Source organism: Bombus bifarius, unplaced genomic scaffold, assembly GCF_011952205.1.
Source record: "Bombus bifarius isolate JDL3187 unplaced genomic scaffold, Bbif_JDL3187 scf7180000008178, whole genome shotgun sequence".
Lineage (NCBI taxonomy): Eukaryota > Metazoa > Arthropoda > Insecta > Hymenoptera > Apidae > Bombus > Bombus bifarius.
In genome coordinates, this window is record NW_022884495.1 from 1,911,585 (window position 1) to 1,931,564 (window position 19,980).

Genomic DNA, 19,980 nt, shown 5'->3' on the forward strand with positions numbered 1-19,980 from the left:
AGTTCGTTTAAGTTGCAGCGACGAGGTATTGGACTTTGAGTGCAATAACCGGCGCGCTGAATTGGATTGTTTAGCATGTGTAGCTTTTATTCGCGTAAAATTTTACAAGATTTGCAAAAACTTTCGAAAGTTACGAGTATGGGATCGTGGTAGAAATATTCAAATTTTCCACGTCATGGGCACATATTTGAAGCTTAATTTCAGAAATCGAGAAATCCCAAAGTACCTACAACTTTCGTGCAAGCGACGCGAAATATCAAAGATGGAAAAAACTGAAGCTTTCTCTCTATTATAGAATTGAGTGTTATAAAAGTAAACTTTTACTTCTTATTCGCTTTTTTCACTTTATCTTACAGTCGAATATACTCATTTCTTGTTTTAATCGAAATAATTCCATATCTATCTCCTTCGCTTATATTCATACCTAGTTATTCGTATTATTTAGATTTCACAGAAACAGTGTCTAAACATCTATTTTCTCCGATTCCAATCTCGTAATCTTTCACAAAATATCCAACAGCTGCGAAGGGGCTGCTGAAAAATCGAAAGATAAGAAGAATCGACGACGATGTTTGCCTAAAGAATATTGGCCGGAGGAAAGCGGTTTCGTATGAAAGTCAGGCCGAATTCTTCGACGACGTGTATATCTTGGGGACCCTGGGATCTCAACGTCTGGCACAATGCGCGTACAACGTAAACTCGTTTCAAGCTCGCGGAGAACTCTTGTATTCAGCCGGGTTATCCCGATCCTAGTTTTCATTTAAAAGGAGCTTGCCCTGTCTGTGAAAGCGGTTCGCGCCATTTTCGATACGTACCGGAATCTACGAGCCTTTATAAAAGGAAAGACGAAAAGAGGTTGAAGCTGCCTCCACGGCCAACCTTCGTATTATTAACCTTTTGTAACCGGAATTTTTGTTTGCCTGTCGTGAGAGGAAATTCTATTGTTGGCTCGAAATTTCTCCGATTATTCTACGAAGTAGGAAATGATTGTTACTATAGAAACGAATCTTGCCATGTATAATGCTCACGTAATAGACCTAATCACACCTATTAAATTGCATTTTATCAGTTTTTATATAACTCTTATGCTTCTTTTTATCTTTTCTGTAAGATTGATATTATCTAGGGAGGACAAAACTCTAGTCCAAAAGTGATTAAATAACGAAAGATAAATTACGTCAGAATTCTCATAAAATGAATATTCTCTGTATCGAATTATGTACCGTTTTATGTATCCTATAATATTATGAAAAATTACATAATTCGAAAATTACATTAATAAGAAGCTATTAATGGCTTATTTGCCTGTACTATCGCAATTACGATGGGTTTGACGGAACGTATATGAGATCGGCGATCGTTCATTTCCGTAGTTGCGGTGCGTGTGGTTGACGCAGACTGATCCCATCGAATTGCAATTTCGAGATACAGTTTGCCGATATATCTCAACACGATAATCGAAAAACAACTTTCGAGAAATTTCACATTGGACAATTTTAATCGCTTGATTCCACGTGTTCATTTCGTCAGATGATTTTCGTAACAGCTCAAGGCAGACGTGTTCGTCTTCCACCAACGATAAATTAAAGCTTCGTTAAAAAGAAACGATTATAATTAAATTAACATACCCTCGATCAACCTGTCGCTCGAAACGAGTCAAACTCCATCTCCCTTCAACGCAAAACAGTAAAAAAAAAAACCGAAAACCTACGTGAACGAAGCACGTTCACTGGTAAGCCACAAATCACTCTCTGCCTTCAATACATCGCGCAACGAACGTCAAAAATACATCTCATAAAAACATATTCCGCCATTCAACCTAACCGACTAACTCCGATAAATCCCATCAATCTTTCCCAATCACTTTATCCATTTGAAAAAATTAAAAAAGGAAAAAAGAAAAAGGACGAAGAAGGAAGTGGAGAGAACAAAAACGAAAAAAGGATTTGACGAATTACAGGCTGAAACGCGTATGAATGGCAATCCAGGGGGGAAAATGAGATCATTCACCGGAGGCTAGGCACGTCAGCTCGACGACGGAAGCCCCAATTCCCCTGGACGCGATTTTTCCGGAATTTGCGACGCTGACGTTGGAATATGGGACGAAAATTTCGAGCGATCTACATATTTTACACGCACAGCTCCTCTCGTCGTCCCTAATTTACTTCTTTGTTCTCGTAACTCTGTTCACTCACCATTGTTATCGTTGTCTTCGGTACTATCAGCGAAGTGGTGGAGGGAGACAGGTCTTGATCGGCTTGGCTTGGCTTGGTAGTTGCGCGCGTTTAATGCCTGCGGGCTACGATTGTGCCGCAATTACGAGGAGTAGTGGCACAGCATCACGAAGATGTCGAAGAGAAAAATAATGGTTAGAAAAGAAGGATGGGGACACTGGCAGACAGGATGACTCGTTGGGCCGGCGAGCATCGTCGAAATTAATGGATCGTGGTCAGGAATACGTGGGAAGAGACTCGCTAGCTACGTATCGCAATCGTGGAAATAGGATTATCGTTGACGTCTTTGTCACTGAGATTTTAGTCGCTTGTGACGGAGAAATAGTTGAAATAACTTGTTGCTTTAGTAGACTGTAACATAATCTAACGCACTGTAGACCTTCCTCGGGTTTTGAGCACCTCGGACATTCTTGGGCATTCTTGGGGGTTTTTTGATATATATCTTTCCTTTTAAGTCGACTCTGCCTATATCGTGTAACGTAATTTGACATTAAATCGTTAGATGATGATTTAATACAAGTTTACAAGTGGCGGAGAATGTGTTAACATTTTATTGAAGGAAATAATAAAGGAACATGATTCTTCTTTCATTTAGAAGATCGAAATTAATCAATGACGTGATTAAATTGTTTGGAATTGGTACACCGATGTAGTAAAAAGTTGGTAAAAATGTTTTAACGTGGTTGGTCTTATTTTTGCTCGTAGAACGTAGTAGAATGGTTTTGCTGAGAAAAACAGGACACTATATATCTAACTCCTACGTTACATGCTACTATATAACGTTAACATTCCTGGGGGAGGCATTTTTAACCGGTTTTCACGTGAAAGGAAAAGACTTTGGCGGAGGGAAGCGAGTGGAATGGACGGTAGCAGCTTGCCATCGACGTTCCTCCGCATCGCTCTGAGAGCAACAGGAGACTGTGGTAAGAACGTTTCGTCGGTCAAATAATAGTCGCGTGTCAATTGTAAGGAGACTGCATGCAATTCATGCGCAATTTAGTTGTCTACAGGCATGCACTGAATAATAAAAAACTAACCGCGTTAAATAATATAGGATTTATTTTAACGATCAAAGTAGAAACGTGTGTCCTCTTTCTTTCTTTTTTTCTATTATTGCGTTATTTGTTTTATCGTTTTTAAATTGTAGTCATTTATAGAGTACCTGTATGAGAAATGTTTGAATGACTTTACCTGAATTCAAGTCTGTCATGATATTTATGTTTCATATATCTATCTAATGTTATATATAACTGTTCAGAAAGGAGACGAAGAGACAGAGCAGCTCCAGTTACGTTTTAATTTACAATATCGGTAAAAATCATTTAAAGCTAAGAATAACTCTTCGTTCAACGATAATTATTTAAAATTTTTCATTAAATCAATACGATCCAATACACCGTTTACGTGTTCACATACTGACAAACGCATGCTCCGAGTTAACGAATCGTATTCGGAGCTCTCCAACGCACCCTTCGTTCGCTTCCATTCCCAAAATCACAGAAATTCCCTGTCAAAAACGTCTCAACGACGGGAGGTTGGTTCATTTCCCATCGATATCAATCGAATAGTCGCGTTCCTCTTTACCTTTTCTACCAAAAACCCTTTGAATTCTAGATCAAGCGTTTCGTTCGAAAATTATAAAGCCACCTCGCTGTTCCACAGAAAAACAGAAAACAAAAGTTTCTCTCAATCTAATCAAACGCAAAATAGCCAACAAGACTCGCAAGAGGTTAGAAAATTAAAGAATTTACTTCGACTTTAAATTAGAAAATTTACATCATTCGCAAAATTAAACAAACGAGTCGCAACGAAGAAGAAGAAGACCAAATGATACCAGGTCGGGCGTATCGCTCGAATAATCCAGCCTCTCTTCTCTCTCTTTCCACACAAAATCCTCCCAAAAACAACAACAAAAAAAAAAAAGAAGAAGAAAAGGAAGAAGTTAAATGAAAACTAATCAACGTACACGAACAACATCGGCAAGAAGCCACGAGAAAAGGACGAGCCTAAAAAGAACCGAAAGAAAGTTAGTCGACGCTGCTCTATGGTGGTGCTTATTAATCACCATCGACCGCAAAATTCCAATCAATCGGACCGCGTTCCATCCGGGTGGCATCTATTCTTTTCTCTTTTTTCTTTCTTTTTTTCACGTTGGATTTTTCCTTTGAAAGGATCCGGAACGGACAAGTAGCCAGGCACTGGCACTGTACGAAGCGACGGCAAATAGAGAGGAAAGAAGGTCAGAGAGGGACAGGGACCGCAGGGAGAGATGCTCGTTGCGGTATTCGTTAGTCGGCGTTCGACGATGAAAACGCCGGAGGATGGGAAACAGACGGGGACAGGAGTCGGTCGAACGAGCGATTCAAGCGAAACGACCGACTAAATAATTGGCAGCGGGGGTTTTGCGAGAAACGCCGGTTGCCGCACGGGCGCCATTTAATCTGAATTAACAAGCTGTTTGACGTATTCACTTTATGCCTGCCCACAAATCGAGTTACTTCTGAATGAAGTCGTTAGGAATGCGCGAGACCAGTCTCGCTTGTTTCGCGCGACGTAGACGCGGCAGAAGTTGACTGCGGCTGAAAGACGAGATGACTAGAGAGTCCATGTTGATGCGGTGTGTAATTTGGTATTTGTCTACAGTGGCTCGCGAAAGTGAGTATTTCGACGCGTACAAAACTTTTCACTATACATATACGTAACGCGTTTTCACATTGGTTTCAAACTTTAACGATACAAATATGACGCTGGTGTCTCGTTGTTGCTAATGAAATTTCAAAATGTCTCGTAAAACAACATACACGTACAATTTTTCTACAGGAAGCGTTCAAGTACTCGAGTGTCAGTGTACATGTATAGAGGTTTTTTTCGACAATGATTGCCGAATCTCTTCCTTTTATGGAACAAGGGCTGTTAAAAGAGAAACTTGTTGAATAATTTCGTATTCGACGTTCCATGGAGGTAACGATACTTTGTCTGTCGTCGACGAATAGTCAAAGCGAACGCGTATTCATTAAACGGAAAACCATAAGGGAAAAATTCCTACGCAATTTATTCGATTTACCATCTGGTCTTGTGCACGCTTTTTCCAGAAAGCTCGTCAATCACGATTTCATTTACCTCGGTGAAGTGTCGATTCTCTGCGTGACAAAGTTATACGCAATCAAATAACGAACAAAAGAAATCAAAAAGCGTAGGCGGCGCGAAAAAGAGAATCAACCAACAAAAAGACAAAATACGAGAAAAACAAAAAGAGAAAGAGAGAGAGAGAGAGCGAGAGAGGAGGGAAGAAGGAAGTGGAAGAAAAAGGAATTTAGGCGGCAAACGTCAGTTGGTCGATGTTGCTCTGGAAAAACGAGCCGCTCTCTGTTTCTTTCTAAGCGTCACGTGAAATCCTCGCAGGACGGAAAAAAACGTGACGGCATAAAAGAACGCACGAATATCGAACGTGACGGAAGCGCGTACAAAGCCCTTTTGAGGCTCGTTTTCATTTCGAACCGAGCGAGCGTCGAGTGCGACGGAAAGAGCCTGCGGAACGAGCTGTGGCGAGAGGAGAGAAAAAGAGTCGGCGAAGAGAAAAAGAGCAGCGAGAAAAGTGCAAAAATGTATTCCATTACACGCGAAGTGTGTATAAGAATATCGCGACTGGTTTTTCCGCGAGTTGTTCTCCGCTCGACGCTCGTCGCCACCGCTTTAAGAAATACGAATGTGTATCTCGTGCGCCACTGTGCATTAGCTTTCTCTCTTCCTTTCTGTTTGCTTCTTTGGTTTCGTCTTATGATTCGGGAGGAAAAAATAACGAAGAAGAAAAAGGTTGTCAAGCCCGACAAGATAATAGGAAAATATGCTCGTTCTGTTTTCAAATTTTCCGCTTGAAGTTTCTCATCGATATCGTTCACGGTTGTCGCGATGGTCTGTGCGTGGTATATCTGAAATTTTCTAATTTTAGGTTCGATACTTTTCGAAACTTATGATCGTTTTTTACTTTCAATCGCTTATGCGAATAATATGGAAGGTTGCGTTTTAATCTCTACATTAATGTTAAATACCTTCGCCTCAAAAGCACGGTAGACTTTCAGAAAAATTAACAATTGACGGCGGAAGAATTAACAATTGACAGGCTCGTGTCACACACGGCGCGTGGATCTGTTGGACGAATGAAATTGGAAGAAGCAATACTAGTTGAAACAATATTTTCCTTTCCCGCGCACCAGAGAACCGACAGTTGGAGCGTGTACGTGCCCCTGAAGCGGTTTCGTAAGTGTTAATAAATTCAATAAGAAATTATTGAAAACTTCCTCTAAATATATAGGATGGGCCACCCACGGATGTAGCAACGTGACACGCGCCGTTGTTTAACGTGACGCCCTTGCATAGGCGTCGATGAAACTTGATCACCGCTTTCAAAGCAGAATCTCACATAGAGAATTCGATTAATATGTGCTCGTAAATTATTCGTGAATCGGATTACTTCATGAATTTTATATTAGGTCGTGTCCAAAGTTTCTTTCGTTTCATAAGGAAATAATAGATGAGTAACAATTTTATATTATTTTATTGAATTATGTATGATTCATTTTGTAGTAACGAAATGAACAAAATGGATAAAATAAAAAATGTTGTGCATCTATTGAAACTTTTAGGGCGACCTAGTAATATTACCTTTATCGTCTTAATTTATCAGTTTTATATTAAAGTTCGTGCGAAAACAGCGGAACGTTGGAGATACAAAACATGACCTTTACAATAATTTAATTAATGTCCTCGTTAACGTGACACTGTACTAGGAAAAATAAAATATATTATAAATAAACTAATTTATTTGACAGTATGTTTTGCACGGTATCACGAAACTCCAGAGTCTCTTCTATTATATTTAACATTGTTATGTTTAACATGTCATAAAACCAGAGAGAAAACGAGCTTACTGTGTTATAACATCATTTTACCCATATCGCAATATTTTATTTCGATTAATAGAAGGAGTAATAAAATACTTGCACGAAAAACGCTATAAAATTTTAATACGAAACATGCAACATATTTATAGGCAATCAGAGATTAAGAACAATCCACGTATTCGAATAAATTAGCCAAAACCGTATCATCGATTCCCAACCATCATCCAATCGCTCCGTCAGGAAACCGAGTAGCAATTACCCCATCGAAGCAATAAATAACCCGCATTCGGTAAACAAATCTCTCGTCACGTTCCACTCCATTCTTCCCCTACAGATTCGATACAATTTCTCTGTACGTGTTACTTTCTACCTTCATTTCGGATATCTCCATCTTCAAAAAATGTACAATTACGTATATTTAGTAATTTTACTTTTACGTTGTAACCTGTACAGAGCTGTCAGACGTTCCATGTGTATCGTCGATATTTCAAGCTTCCCAACTGAAAGGATCAACGTGCATTGCCGATATAATATTGTCAATATTATAATATTTATTGACAAACCATAACCCTAAAATATCGACGACATTGTCGATCGTTTGGAGACGCCCTTACAAATTTCCGCGTTATACTGTACGGACGATAATAGACAGAACAACGCTTAGATAATAATAATTCGAGAAAATTTCCTTTCTCCGTTTTAATTACAAACGAGAACAAAGACTTGACAATCAATGAAAGCGAAATAACAATATCGCTTTAAAAAATGAAAAATGGTTGCTATTCCTACAACTTGTTTCATCTTTTTACTAATTTAATAACGTGTCAAAATTGCTTGACGAAACTCGAATATGACGAAGAATACACTCGCGTAATAAAAAGAGAGTGTTGGTCAACGGTCGCGGAGCAAGCATAGCGATCAGGCGACCCCTAAAACCGGAAGCCATGGATCTTTATTAAATCCACGAAATTTATGTCGTGGAGGTCGCGTGGCCGACGAAACGTGCGCGTTGCTCGAAAGGGTATTTATCCCTCTCACCGCGTTTCGAGCGCGTGATCCGCACGTTTGCGTTGAGCAAACGAACGTTGACGCACGGCCTTCCCTCTCCGCCATTGTGTCGACGTGCACACACAGGTCGATAGTATATTGCGTTTTTTCTTCTTGTCCCGGATAATGTCTATGCCCCCAAAGCGCGACGCTCGTCAAACAAATCGTTCCTGAATGTCCGTTTTAATGAACGTGCCATTCGATTTGAACGCTTACTGGACGCCTTTGGCGAGATCAGTACGAGTTTGAGAATTTATCCGGCCGATGTACCGCGTTATAGGGCTTGGAAGAGGAATTTTCTACTTTACTGTAGCGAACACTGACTCACAAAATTCTTAGTCACCGCTAATGTGCCATAGAAAACTCTTATGTCCGTATCGTACGCGCTATCGTATGAAACGCTTTGAAATTCCATTAGCATCGTAGCGAGACACGACTGCAGAGATTATATACGTGTAGGTTCAATTTGAAACCCGTTTAAACACGTATATTTCATATCGCTAATATTCAATTGGTAAGAAGATGGTTACCATGATTTATATCTACTTGTGCAAGCAGAAGGAAGTCTTTTATTACGTCAGTAGACTTGAATATTTAGTGGTAATTTTTTATAATAAATGCTCGTTTGTCAGTTATATACGATTTATCAGGTGTGGATAATATTTCATCGTGATTGTCCCATGGAAAAATTCGACTGAAAAAATGTCTCTTCCGACAGTGGTCCCGAAAAAAAGGAAATTGAAATGAAAAGACTGGCTGGTAGCATTTTATACGTTTTATTATCAATTCTTGCTGCAGTAACGCAAACGATCGATCGATATCCATATCATTATCCATCTGTTAACCGCTTCGTCTCATCAAAACAGAACGCGCACTTTATTTACGAAATAAAAAAGATAACGCCATGGTCACGATTTCGTTTCGTAATAGCTTCGGTGAAAAGGAATTTTTTAATAAAAGCAAGGCGGAGCGTCTATAATATAGGAAGCGCGGCAATTTAAATGTATATACCTTGACCTCTGGAGTCGTAAGTCGACTGATATCAGCAGACGAGATCTGGAAACGCGATCAAGGAGAGACAGAGAAGAGAGAATTGAAGAGAAGAGAAGAGAGATCGTGGGCGTCAACTCGGGAAGTGGATATTTGAGAAAACGTAGCAGCGGCATAAACGAGTCGGTGTATCCAGCAACGGAAGTGGTCCCCTAAAGATAGCAAGGACTTTAATTACACGAGGCCCGTTATCATTGCGGTACAAGCGCGTTGCACTTGAAGGAATTTCGAACGCACCACTGCCTTCTCACCGATAAATACCTCTCTAAATCCATAATTATGCAACGAAGATATTTACCAGTGTTCTTGCAGAGATGTCATCTTTCTCCTTCTTCCTGGTTCTTTTATTTTTTCTCGTCTCTTAATTAGTTCTTTCTTTTCATTCCCGCTTTTTTTTACACTTGAAGGGTAACCACGAGTGAAAGTTTACCGCGGCGTTTTTTTAATTAAAACCAGGCGAACTCTAGCCGTCAAAAGCAGAAAACAAAAATAAATTTATCATGTTTTTCCTTTTAATTAATTACAGCGAAGGCCTTAAGGAGAAAGTTAAGCTAGTTAAATTCACTTTGTTGTTGAAAAATTAACACTGATAGTAACGCTAACGATAAGACTTTCTAAGTGAAAATAAAAAAGGGGAATGCTTTTAATTCGACGAGAAGTATTGACAATTAATTCATGATACGAAAAATATAAAATCGATGCGGATATGGTAGCTGAGTATAGGTTTTAATTCTCGAATTGTCGGATGACAAGAGGAGGCAAAATGGAAGCCTCTGTTAACGATCATTTCATAGAGGACGCGATGTTATCGCTTAAATATCGATAGTCTCGTGTCAATCGACCTTCTCGATGCCAGGCTGACGCCTCTGGGAAATTTAATTTAACGCTTCGCGAATTTCAGACAGCGGAACGTTGATTCTTTCTAAACGACGAATCTCTCGTGATATACTCCTTTCTCTTACGGATATTACGATGTCTGACAAAGTATTCGACTTCCAGTTCTTGATTTTTTTTTTCATGATTGTTTTTGATTTGAGACCGTGTATCGAAATAAACAGATTATTTATAATTGGCTGAAAAAGTGAACTCGCGATAAAAAGATCATGTCATTTAAGCATAAACTCTGTAATGCGCGTAACTCAGATTGTGTGTCGCAATATGGAAGATTTTATTCATTTCCGTCACTACTGATATAAAATAGCAAGTATACAGAATTTTGTTCAAATATACATAAAATTTATCCTACCTAGCCAGAGCGACAGAGATAGTCGAGCACTGCAAGAACGTGGAAAAATACAGTTCATCGCTTGATACTGAATTTAAGAAAAAAACATTCATCTATAATTCTTCTCTAATCATTTACGCTTAGCGTTGCACATAGCTTAAAAGCATCAAACTACGATATTCTATATAGCATATGAAAAATGTAAAATATAGAAATATCCTAATTTATAAAATCTACTTGTAGAACTTCTTTTATCTTTAAATTGTTACTCCTATACGAAAGAGAGTATTGGCACTGATAAAATTTCATTAACGATCTTAATTCAATCATGGAAAAGGCGACAAATAAAAATACAAGTCCTACATGGCAAAGTGCGACAGTCAGCTTCCAAAATATCATCGACCGAAAACAGCCGCCGAATTTTTTAATGCCAGAAATCTGAGAATAGGTGCTTCAGGTAGGTTAGAGTTCGAACCACGAAGTTGTTCACACATACTTACATATATGTCCATCGAATCGGATATTTGTCGTATAATCTATTAAATTCGCATTCGCTATCGATTCCTCGCCGCGTGCTTTCAACGTCAACCGCGTCCTCTTTACGGTCCTTCCCTAACGACCAATATTATCAGGATGATTTATTTGGAACTTTTCGAGTCTGCATACTTAGGTTATTACCGTCATAAATTCGAAACACGTTCTCCACGGTTGATACCATACCTGACCTACCTCATCTTGAAATATGAGAAACTTCGCGGAAGTCCCCATAAAATATTCCCTCCGTCCTCTTACGTTTTTCACGTTGCTTTCCTTTCCTAGTTTAACCGACCTGTTATTCCCATACTATATATATATATACATTTATATACAATCCTACCACATTTTTGGTGACACGGAAAAGTGCCGCTAAAGAAGGAAATATTTCCTACGATAGGATAAATATTACGACAAAGAACATTTTTCTCCAGTGAGTCGTTAATTTTGAGAGGGATAGTAGAGGATCGAACTTGCATCGTTGTCACGTAAATTGCCTTGTCCCAAGCGAAAGCTCAACTTTTGACCGCAGCAAAGCAAACTATCGCGAACTGCGGTGCAACGAGATAAACTGTAACTCCTGCCGCGAGCCACCAACGAAACCGATAGCCCGGTATAGTTCCAGCTATTTTCCAGCTTGCCGTTGCAACGGGTTTCTTAATGCTCTGTATCGAGAAACGCATTTGTCTTCCAGCGTTCCATTAACGAGGCTCGTTGCCCCTGTTCGATTTAGATCGCCGTTTGGCCGCGCGTCGTTTCACGTTACGAATCCACGTTACCATAGACGAACGATAACATTCGAATAGAGTACACCGATCGAATCGTCTCGACATCGTGTTTGCAAATTTCCCTTAATTGTTTTCTTGTCCTTAGCTGTTCAATGCGAAAGGATTTCTGTGTATTTTTATTCAAAAAAAACAAGTACTCTATAAATTTCCGTTCTAAACGCCTTTTGTGTTGGTTCGAGTTGATGCTTTTTTCGAAATTTTTATTTCAGATGTTCCATTATTCTGCTAATATTTCTTTAAACGCATAAAAATTGCAAGATTCGAGATCTATGTTCACAAAGTATATCGAATATTTTTAGTTCATATTCTTACAGCGATAAAAGGATCTATGTGCAATAACAAACAGTTAAATTCATCAAATACGTACTACAATATCTATATGTAAAAACATCAATATGATGATGTCATCGTATTTTGTACTATTCCATTTGCATTCCATACTTTTATGCATAGTCTCTATGATTTTAGTGCAATAAAGAGAATCATACCACTACTTATAAAATGCCATACCAAAGAAACATATAAATTCGCAAATGCTACAATAACCATAAAAGCTATTTATTATATGCATTATATCTCCAAGAAGCGTCTTTATCTAAAACCAGAACCAGCACATTATCTTACACCTAGCCGCAGATAACACAAACGAGCCTTTAATCGTGCATAAAATCAGCGCAATTAACGCAAACTAATGAGCCTTATCAGATGCGGCGAGGCTGTCGGATTTTTTGGTTCCCGTGAGCGAAGCAACAGCTAGTAGGAGCGGTTTACAGTGTGTCGCGCGTCCACGGAGTGAAAGAGGGGTGGTTTTGGAAGGGGTTGGATAAGAGACGAATAGGGAGCGGAGAGGAACGAAAGAGAAACAGAGAGAAACAAGGAGAAACAGAGACAAATAGAGAGATGAGGGGAGGAGGAAGGGAGAGGCAGAAAGAGAGAAAGGAAGAGAGAGAGAGAGAGAGAAATGGAGAGAAAGAGTTGGTTGGGGTTTAGAAGGGTAGGGGATGAAAAGGTGGGAGAGAAGCGGAGAGAGCTCGAGAGGGAGAAGAGACTGGTGGAAGGAAGAAGGATGGAGGATGTCTGTCGTGGCAGAGTAGCGGCGGTAGTAGCATATACGGCGGTTTAACTCGCGGGGAAAACTCTGAGAGCACGAGCTCGCGATCCTCAGTCGCGTGTGACACGCGGCCTAGTACGCGCTCGGATCGCCATCCGGATCGTCTCATTTGCGTGGCCGCGTCGTGCTCGATCGACCTCGAGGGTCGTTGATCGTGGGAACTGACGGGAACAGTGCATCTTGAGAGTACTCAGACTTTGTAGAGTCGAAATTGCCATTTCTATATTTATGAGAAATTGGTTAAAATTGAATTCCTTTTACCGATATGATATTAACGCAGGCTGTGGATGTTTTTGGTTTTATGTTCGATAGTTTTATCGACAGAGATCGATAGAGATCGTGGATCGTATTCTTGAATTCAAGTCTGAAAGATCTATGGGATGCAGCAACTGACGAAGATCGTGGGCAGTGGATATTTTTGGATGTTGCGGGCTCGAGCTTGGAATTTTTATTGACAAAGATCGTGCGGATCGTGGATCCTGGAAATTTATGAATTCAGGTTTGAAAGTTTTATAAGACGGGGATCGTGGATAGTGAAGACGTTCTCGAACTTTATCGATTTCAGATTGGAAGAATCGATGGATCGTAAATATCCTTGGATCTCGTAAATTCGTGTCATTGTTATTAAAACCGACGAATATAGTTGAAATCCTGAGTATTCGCGAATTTTACAGACTCGTCTTTCAAATACTTCTCAACGCAAGTTGAACGCAGTCGTGGACATTCTTGGATTACTTATTTATATTTTTATCGACGTTATTGGCAGACATCGAAAGTCGTGGTTTTAATGGAACCAATGACATCAACGAAGCTCGTAGATCGTCGATATTCTGGACTTTGGTTGTCCAAGTTTGACATTTTTAGAGCTGATAAAACTGATAGAGATCACAGATCGTGAACGTCCTGAGATTTTGTGAATTGAAGTTTGCCGTTGGAGAGTTTGAACGTTGAGCAACGCCTTCGCGTTTGGAAAATTTAAGTCTAAAATACTTTTGTAATTTCTGACTGATACTCGCTCTTGTGGATCTCGAAGACACTTAAATATCGAGACTTCGAGACGGAAAATTTTATTACCCAGATCGATTAGTAGTCAGAAGACACGGTACAAAATAAAATAGCGATTTTATGAGATTCCACGAATATGAAGCTTCTTTCCAACTGAAATTTTTAATATCTCCGAATCTAAGAAACATACCGCAACGTATCTTTATAAAACTCTTATAAATTTTGAATAACTCTGCATACTTTAAAATCACGATTTACTGCGAACAGTGTTTTAAACTTCGTCCTGTAAATCCAAGAAACTTTTACGTCTCAACAATTCGCAACTAACACCCTACATAAACAAAAACCACGATTTATTTCATTTTTCACGCTGCATCTCGCAAACTCGTCCCTCTATTTGCCTCCACCGACTCAACAAACTCGTACTTTCCCATTAACGAAGAAAGCAACAACGACAAAGTCCGAGTGTCCAAGAGAAACCTTCGCAAAGCCCCACGTAGCTTCCGGAAAGGACAACTTCGTCCTTAGAACGCAACGCGCGTAATTACACTATCAAGTATAGTACTGTAGGGATCAACGTAATAAACTAGGAATTAAATAGAATATCGTAAGAATCGATAAACCGCAGATTGAAAATCGAATTATCATCGATGATCATCAAAAAGGAGCGCAGTTGTTCCTTCAGATGCAAAGATCAAACAGAATATTATAAATATCGATACAGCGGATTAAAGATTTACTAATACGATAGATTAAATATCAAACATCTATAGAGATCGATAAAATAAATCGAGGATCAAATACAATACCACAAGGGCAAATAAAATAGATAAAGGGTCAGTCAAGCACGATACAACACAAGGATCGGTAAGACATTATCGGTACGATCAATCAGAGATTAAATGGAATACTAGAGGGATCGATAAAATACGATCAAGGTTCCCAGCAATCGCGAGTGATCGACGAGAGAAGGCAGCTGTTCGATCGAACGAAAGGAGAATTATAAATTCCCCGTCGAAATTATAAATCCCGCGTAGACGATGAATATTTCATCGAGGACGAGGTGAAACACAGCGGGCCATTCGTTCGAAAAACGATATCCCGGTCCTCTCGAAGGATTTATAACGATGCGCGTGAACAGGCCGGATAGAATCTCTCGCGACGTCGCGCGTTTGACGATCGTTGCAGGTGAAACGAGAAACGCCGGAACCGGAGGACGCGTATAAGAGGGACGTAGGTATATACGAACCGGATGGAAACTGCAATCCGGACGTTTGACAAACGATAGTGCCGGTAACGTGCTACAGGAACGATCCTTCGCAGCTCGATTAAAAGAAAACACATTGAAACGGTGTGTCAAAACTTGTATTACTCTCTAGATGCTCCGTAGCAAATTTCTCTTATCGAAACTTTTAAACGAACACGTTTAAACAGTTCAAGGGGAAGGAAACAGGTTGATACACATGTGTACGTATTTAGATAGGTTTCTATCGTTCTCAAAATTTTCCGGAAAATTATAAAGTAATTCATAAAATTAGTAAATTAAATAAAATAAAACAGTGTTTTCGCCCATCGTTCGAGAAGGAGCGAGTATACCAAAACAGTGTACGTACGTAAACCTTCGTCGCACTTCGAATCTTCGAATAAAAAATTCCAAACGAAGACGCGCAAATCGAGTCAGTAATCAACTGACTGAACTTAAAACGCGTTACTAAATCGCTGCAAGATCCGCCCGAATCGCAGCTGTTTCTCGAAGCGGAACATCAGTCGAAGAGCGGACTAACGAAGTGAAGAAGCGAAACGAAAAACAAAAAGAAGATATAAGAAAGAAGAAGAGAAGCAGCTCAAGATTGAACATCTTCTAGATATTCCTCGGTCAACGACCTCGACGAAGTGAATGTTTAATCGACGAAGGAACAAAACTACGGATCGAGCCAAGATCATCGCATATCTAAGCGTATTGTACAAGAAGATCGCGATCAAACTGACAGAATTCTTCACTTCCTTCCTGCGCCCTATCGTTCGATACTATCGAGCTTCTCTTTCCCGACAATAATATTCGTTATCCTACCGAGATTGAGAAAGTCAGCGAGCTTCTGTCGAAATTGGATTGAGAAACAACACGAGGCAAGAAGTCGAGGAGCTGGTGGCGAACGACGAAGCGTGACTGGGTGCCGGAAGTTCCGTTCTCGACGCCACTTTTGCCCGCGATGAGAAACGGTTTCGCGGAACGTGACACGCTCGACGAATCCGCAATCACGATGGAAATATCATATAGCGGAATTTCGAAGCGATCGACGTCGCTTCTTTGAGAAAATACAACGTAGAACGGAGAGAACCGATATTTAGAGGGAGAAACCGGAAACGGAGGATGCTAGGATCGATCAGTGCCGCGTAAACGAAATTTGACAAGTGTATAAGACACAGTGTGTTTCCGTTTCGACGTTTTTGGTGTGGAACGTGAAAGAAGAGGCAAGAATCATGAGGGATAAATTTGCATTCAGCGTAAGTGCTCTGGAAATATTGGATTCTGCGTTTATTTTAGGAGGCGAGCGTGACATCGATGCTGGTCGATCGATCGCTCCCAAGTTCTATGGTAGGAACTGTTGCCTGTAACGTCGAGGTTCTAGAATTAATTATAAAGCTTCCTCCCAAGTGTGCGTATTTTTAAAGGGATCAAATATTAAGCAGGTCAGAGTAGATCGCGAAGGGAATTGTCCGATACAACTGGTTGATTTATTGTTGTAATTATGTCAGACGACGAATATCTTACCTGTGTATTTTTATCTTGAGTTATTTCGTTCTACGAGATAATGTTTCATGAATCATAGTTTTATCGTAAAATGTTACAAGTACATTTTTAAAAGTTCGTACTTTTTTTTTTAATATTCATTTCTACTTAGAAAGTTTGAGGGAAACCTTACCTTAATTAATCATGACACGTGATACGCAACCGGTTTTCCAATTTCATATTAGCTACCAAATCGTATAGAGGAGTGTTAATTACCGTCAGTCAAACGGATAATGAGAACCGTGTGAAGCGTGATAATGTAAAATGTTAGGATACCGATAAAACATAAATTAAACCCCTTGATCGTAGTATGAGTTACTCATCTCGATGTTACGCGTACAGGCGAAAGCCAATAATTAAAGTTGATGCGGGAAATATCGTATAGATATAGATGATGTATTTATTCGGTACACATCGCGCAATTTCCGATAACTAATAATTCCACGTCTACATATTTACAATTTTAACTTCTTCCGCTATGATTTTATTTACACGCAATCGCGAATTTTAATCTGTTTTCGTTTTCCGTGCGCGTTCAACGATATCGCATCGATAAAAAATATAAATCGCGAAAGCTTGCAATTATTAATTCTTTTCCTTGTAAAATTGATATTCTTAAATCAATTAAATATTCAATTACAGTATAACTTACAATTACGAATACTATTAATACATTAAATAAGTAATTAAAACATTGGAAGATTTTTTAATATACATATATTCATAATACATAATATTTATGATATATTTATCATTATGACTTACAATTTCAATTATAATAGATATATTCGATATATAAGCTATACAAATTAAATTCATTTCTTGCTTGTACGGGATGGAAGGAATCCTATTGCTTCCTAAAATATATCTATATGAAATGATACAAATGTATTTATAGTTCATCCTTTAAAATCAAATATTTAATGCAGAGAAAATTGCATTTAGAATGGTATAATAGCGATAATGAAATTAAAATACTAAAATGCGCTCTTTTCCCTATAAATGCGTACACAGCGCCCACAGTATATGATCAAATACAACACTATTAAAACAGGAAATAATGATCGATAATCAGCTTATCATTCAACAAATACCACTATAAGTTGCTTTCAACCAGTAATACACATTCGGCACTCGTGTCAGCTATTATTATCATACGTATTACCCAACATTAATCATAAAGTGATTCGATTCTGACCGTGTCAACGGTGATAACGTGATTTACAGTCTGGGGTGCCGGACATGCACGAGACCCTGTCCAGTTTTTCGGAACAGTTCAGGGACGGACCGCCGAAACCGGAAATAAAGCCGGAAACAGCCAAGGAGTCGGAGAGGACGGATGAACCGAAGTGTGGTTGGTTCTGGTTCAGGCCCATGTATCTGCAGCAATTTCGGACCGCGAAATGGGCGCTTTTCTGGTTATGTTGGACAGGTGCAATGCAAGGTAAGCGATTCAAATTTGATTCCCTTCGAGCAACAGGAGAATAAGCCCATGTATTTGCCAATTTTGGTGCCGGGTAAAGGAAAGTCCATGGAATAGCAAATTTAAAAAGACACTGTAATCTAGCAAGGTGTATTTATATTTAATAAGAGCGACGAATAAATGTAATTTATAGCACTGAATAGATAACTGTTGCCGACATTAGAATTGATCTTTAAGTACTATTTTTAAGTACTACTTTGAATCATTTGAATAAATCAGTTTTTTTGGGAGGGACGGGGTGATTTTAGCGAAGAATTAAATAAATCAAAAAATTTTTTTCCTTATTATAATATATTGCAACTTTTCCGTATGTTCGTAGTTGTCGACGGTTGAATTTGAACATTCTGAACATTGTGAAACCCTTCTAATTTTTGTTTTTATCTCGCGCGTCTAAAATTATTAAAAACATAATAAAATAGGGAGAGCCAGGGGGCACCCGGGTTTGAACCGGGGACCTCTCGATCTGCAGTCGAATGCTCTACCACTGAGCTATACCCCCTCGTTAGAAAGCTACGAATAATCAGAATTGATCGATGGATTATCACTTTATCGATTGAAATCCAATTTTAACAACGCTATTTCTTTTTCGATAAAGATATAATAGATTAGTAAAACAAGATCAAGGCTGTGCAATGACAACAACAGAAATAGACAGGTTCAACAAACTGATTTGCCTGAATCGCAAAGGGTTACTCGTCGTAGTTGTTAAACGTAATGTAACAGACGTGCTTTGTAATCAGTCGCCACAAACGCGTCAAACACCCCTACCAGCGATAAACTGCGTGTCCACGAACGACGTATCGAAAACGACTGGACTGCAGATCGAATTTGAAAACCCTGTCCATCATAAACGGGACATTTACCAATATACCATCAACCAACTCGGTAACAATATTCTCCAAACCACAGTGAACAAATCCATGCTGATTTTTCGGTATAATTCAATGTACAGTCTCGTTCATAAATATTTCCACACTTGCGATCTAATCGAAAAATTAAACATGTTTACTATATCCATCCAGGTATAGATATAAATTATTCTTTATTATTAAAAAATTATTTTTAATAAATCTTTCATCGATAGTCCGATCTGAGATAAGAACAGAGGCCAAGATTAGATACGTCGTCGAAGCGTATTTAGAGGCTTGGAATTTCGCTTTTGAAGTATATTTCACGTATTTACAACGATTTGGAAGTGTGCAAATAATTATAAGCGATGGTGTAGTTAATGAGGCAAATATATAACACATACGTTCTCCATAATTTAAAGTTCAAACGAAGCTTTATATAATACACATAAACATATACGATATATTTAATAATAAAGCTTCAACAAAGCGTTAATGATCTCCTAACAATAATCGTTCCAAGTTCTGATTTTCCTTAAGTGTCTCGACGCTTATGAACCTGAGTGTACATAAACACACACAAACATACACGCATATAGTAATACAAACACGTAGCAGCTGATTGACTGCTATATCGCCGTTTGGCGTTACTAATAGCGGTGCATTCGAATGCAATTTCGAAGCTTTCACGGTGGCACGAGGGGGTCGGTAGAGGGTGAGAGAGGTCGACGGTGACTGACGATAACCGGAAATCGAGTTTTCCGGACCGGTGGCAGGAGGTTGACGGGCTGTTGCAGGGTGGGACAACGTCGACGAAAGGAGAACACGATCGAGGCGAAAAGGGCGAGTTACGACGACGGGACGAAGGTCGTCGACGTTGGCGGGAGGGGAAATGAAGAAAAGGGAGAACGCGGTAGTCGTGCGGGGTACTTAGTTTAAATAAGTTTGTACGTCCCCCTTCTT

The 19,980-nt window shown here is 39.3% G+C and overlaps 1 protein-coding gene and 1 non-coding gene across 5 annotated transcripts in view; one reads left to right on the top strand and one right to left on the bottom strand.

Moving 5' to 3' along the window:
• Nucleotides 1-19,980, top strand: part of LOC117209522 (solute carrier organic anion transporter family member 4A1) — a 49,282-nt gene that overhangs the window by 9,511 nt on the left and 19,791 nt on the right. For 3 of the 4 annotated variants that reach the window (XM_033451653.1, XM_033451652.1, XM_033451654.1), the window contains one exon: nt 17,914-18,130. In XM_033451653.1, the coding sequence (XP_033307544.1) occupies nt 17,914-18,130 (217 nt within the window). Of the gene's footprint in view, nt 1-14,791; nt 16,401-17,913; nt 18,131-19,980 lie in introns of those variants that run through there. The other variant, XM_033451655.1, reaches the window with a different exon arrangement.
• Nucleotides 18,597-18,668, bottom strand: Trnac-gca. The gene has a single exon. It is a non-coding gene; the product is annotated as a tRNA-Cys (tRNA).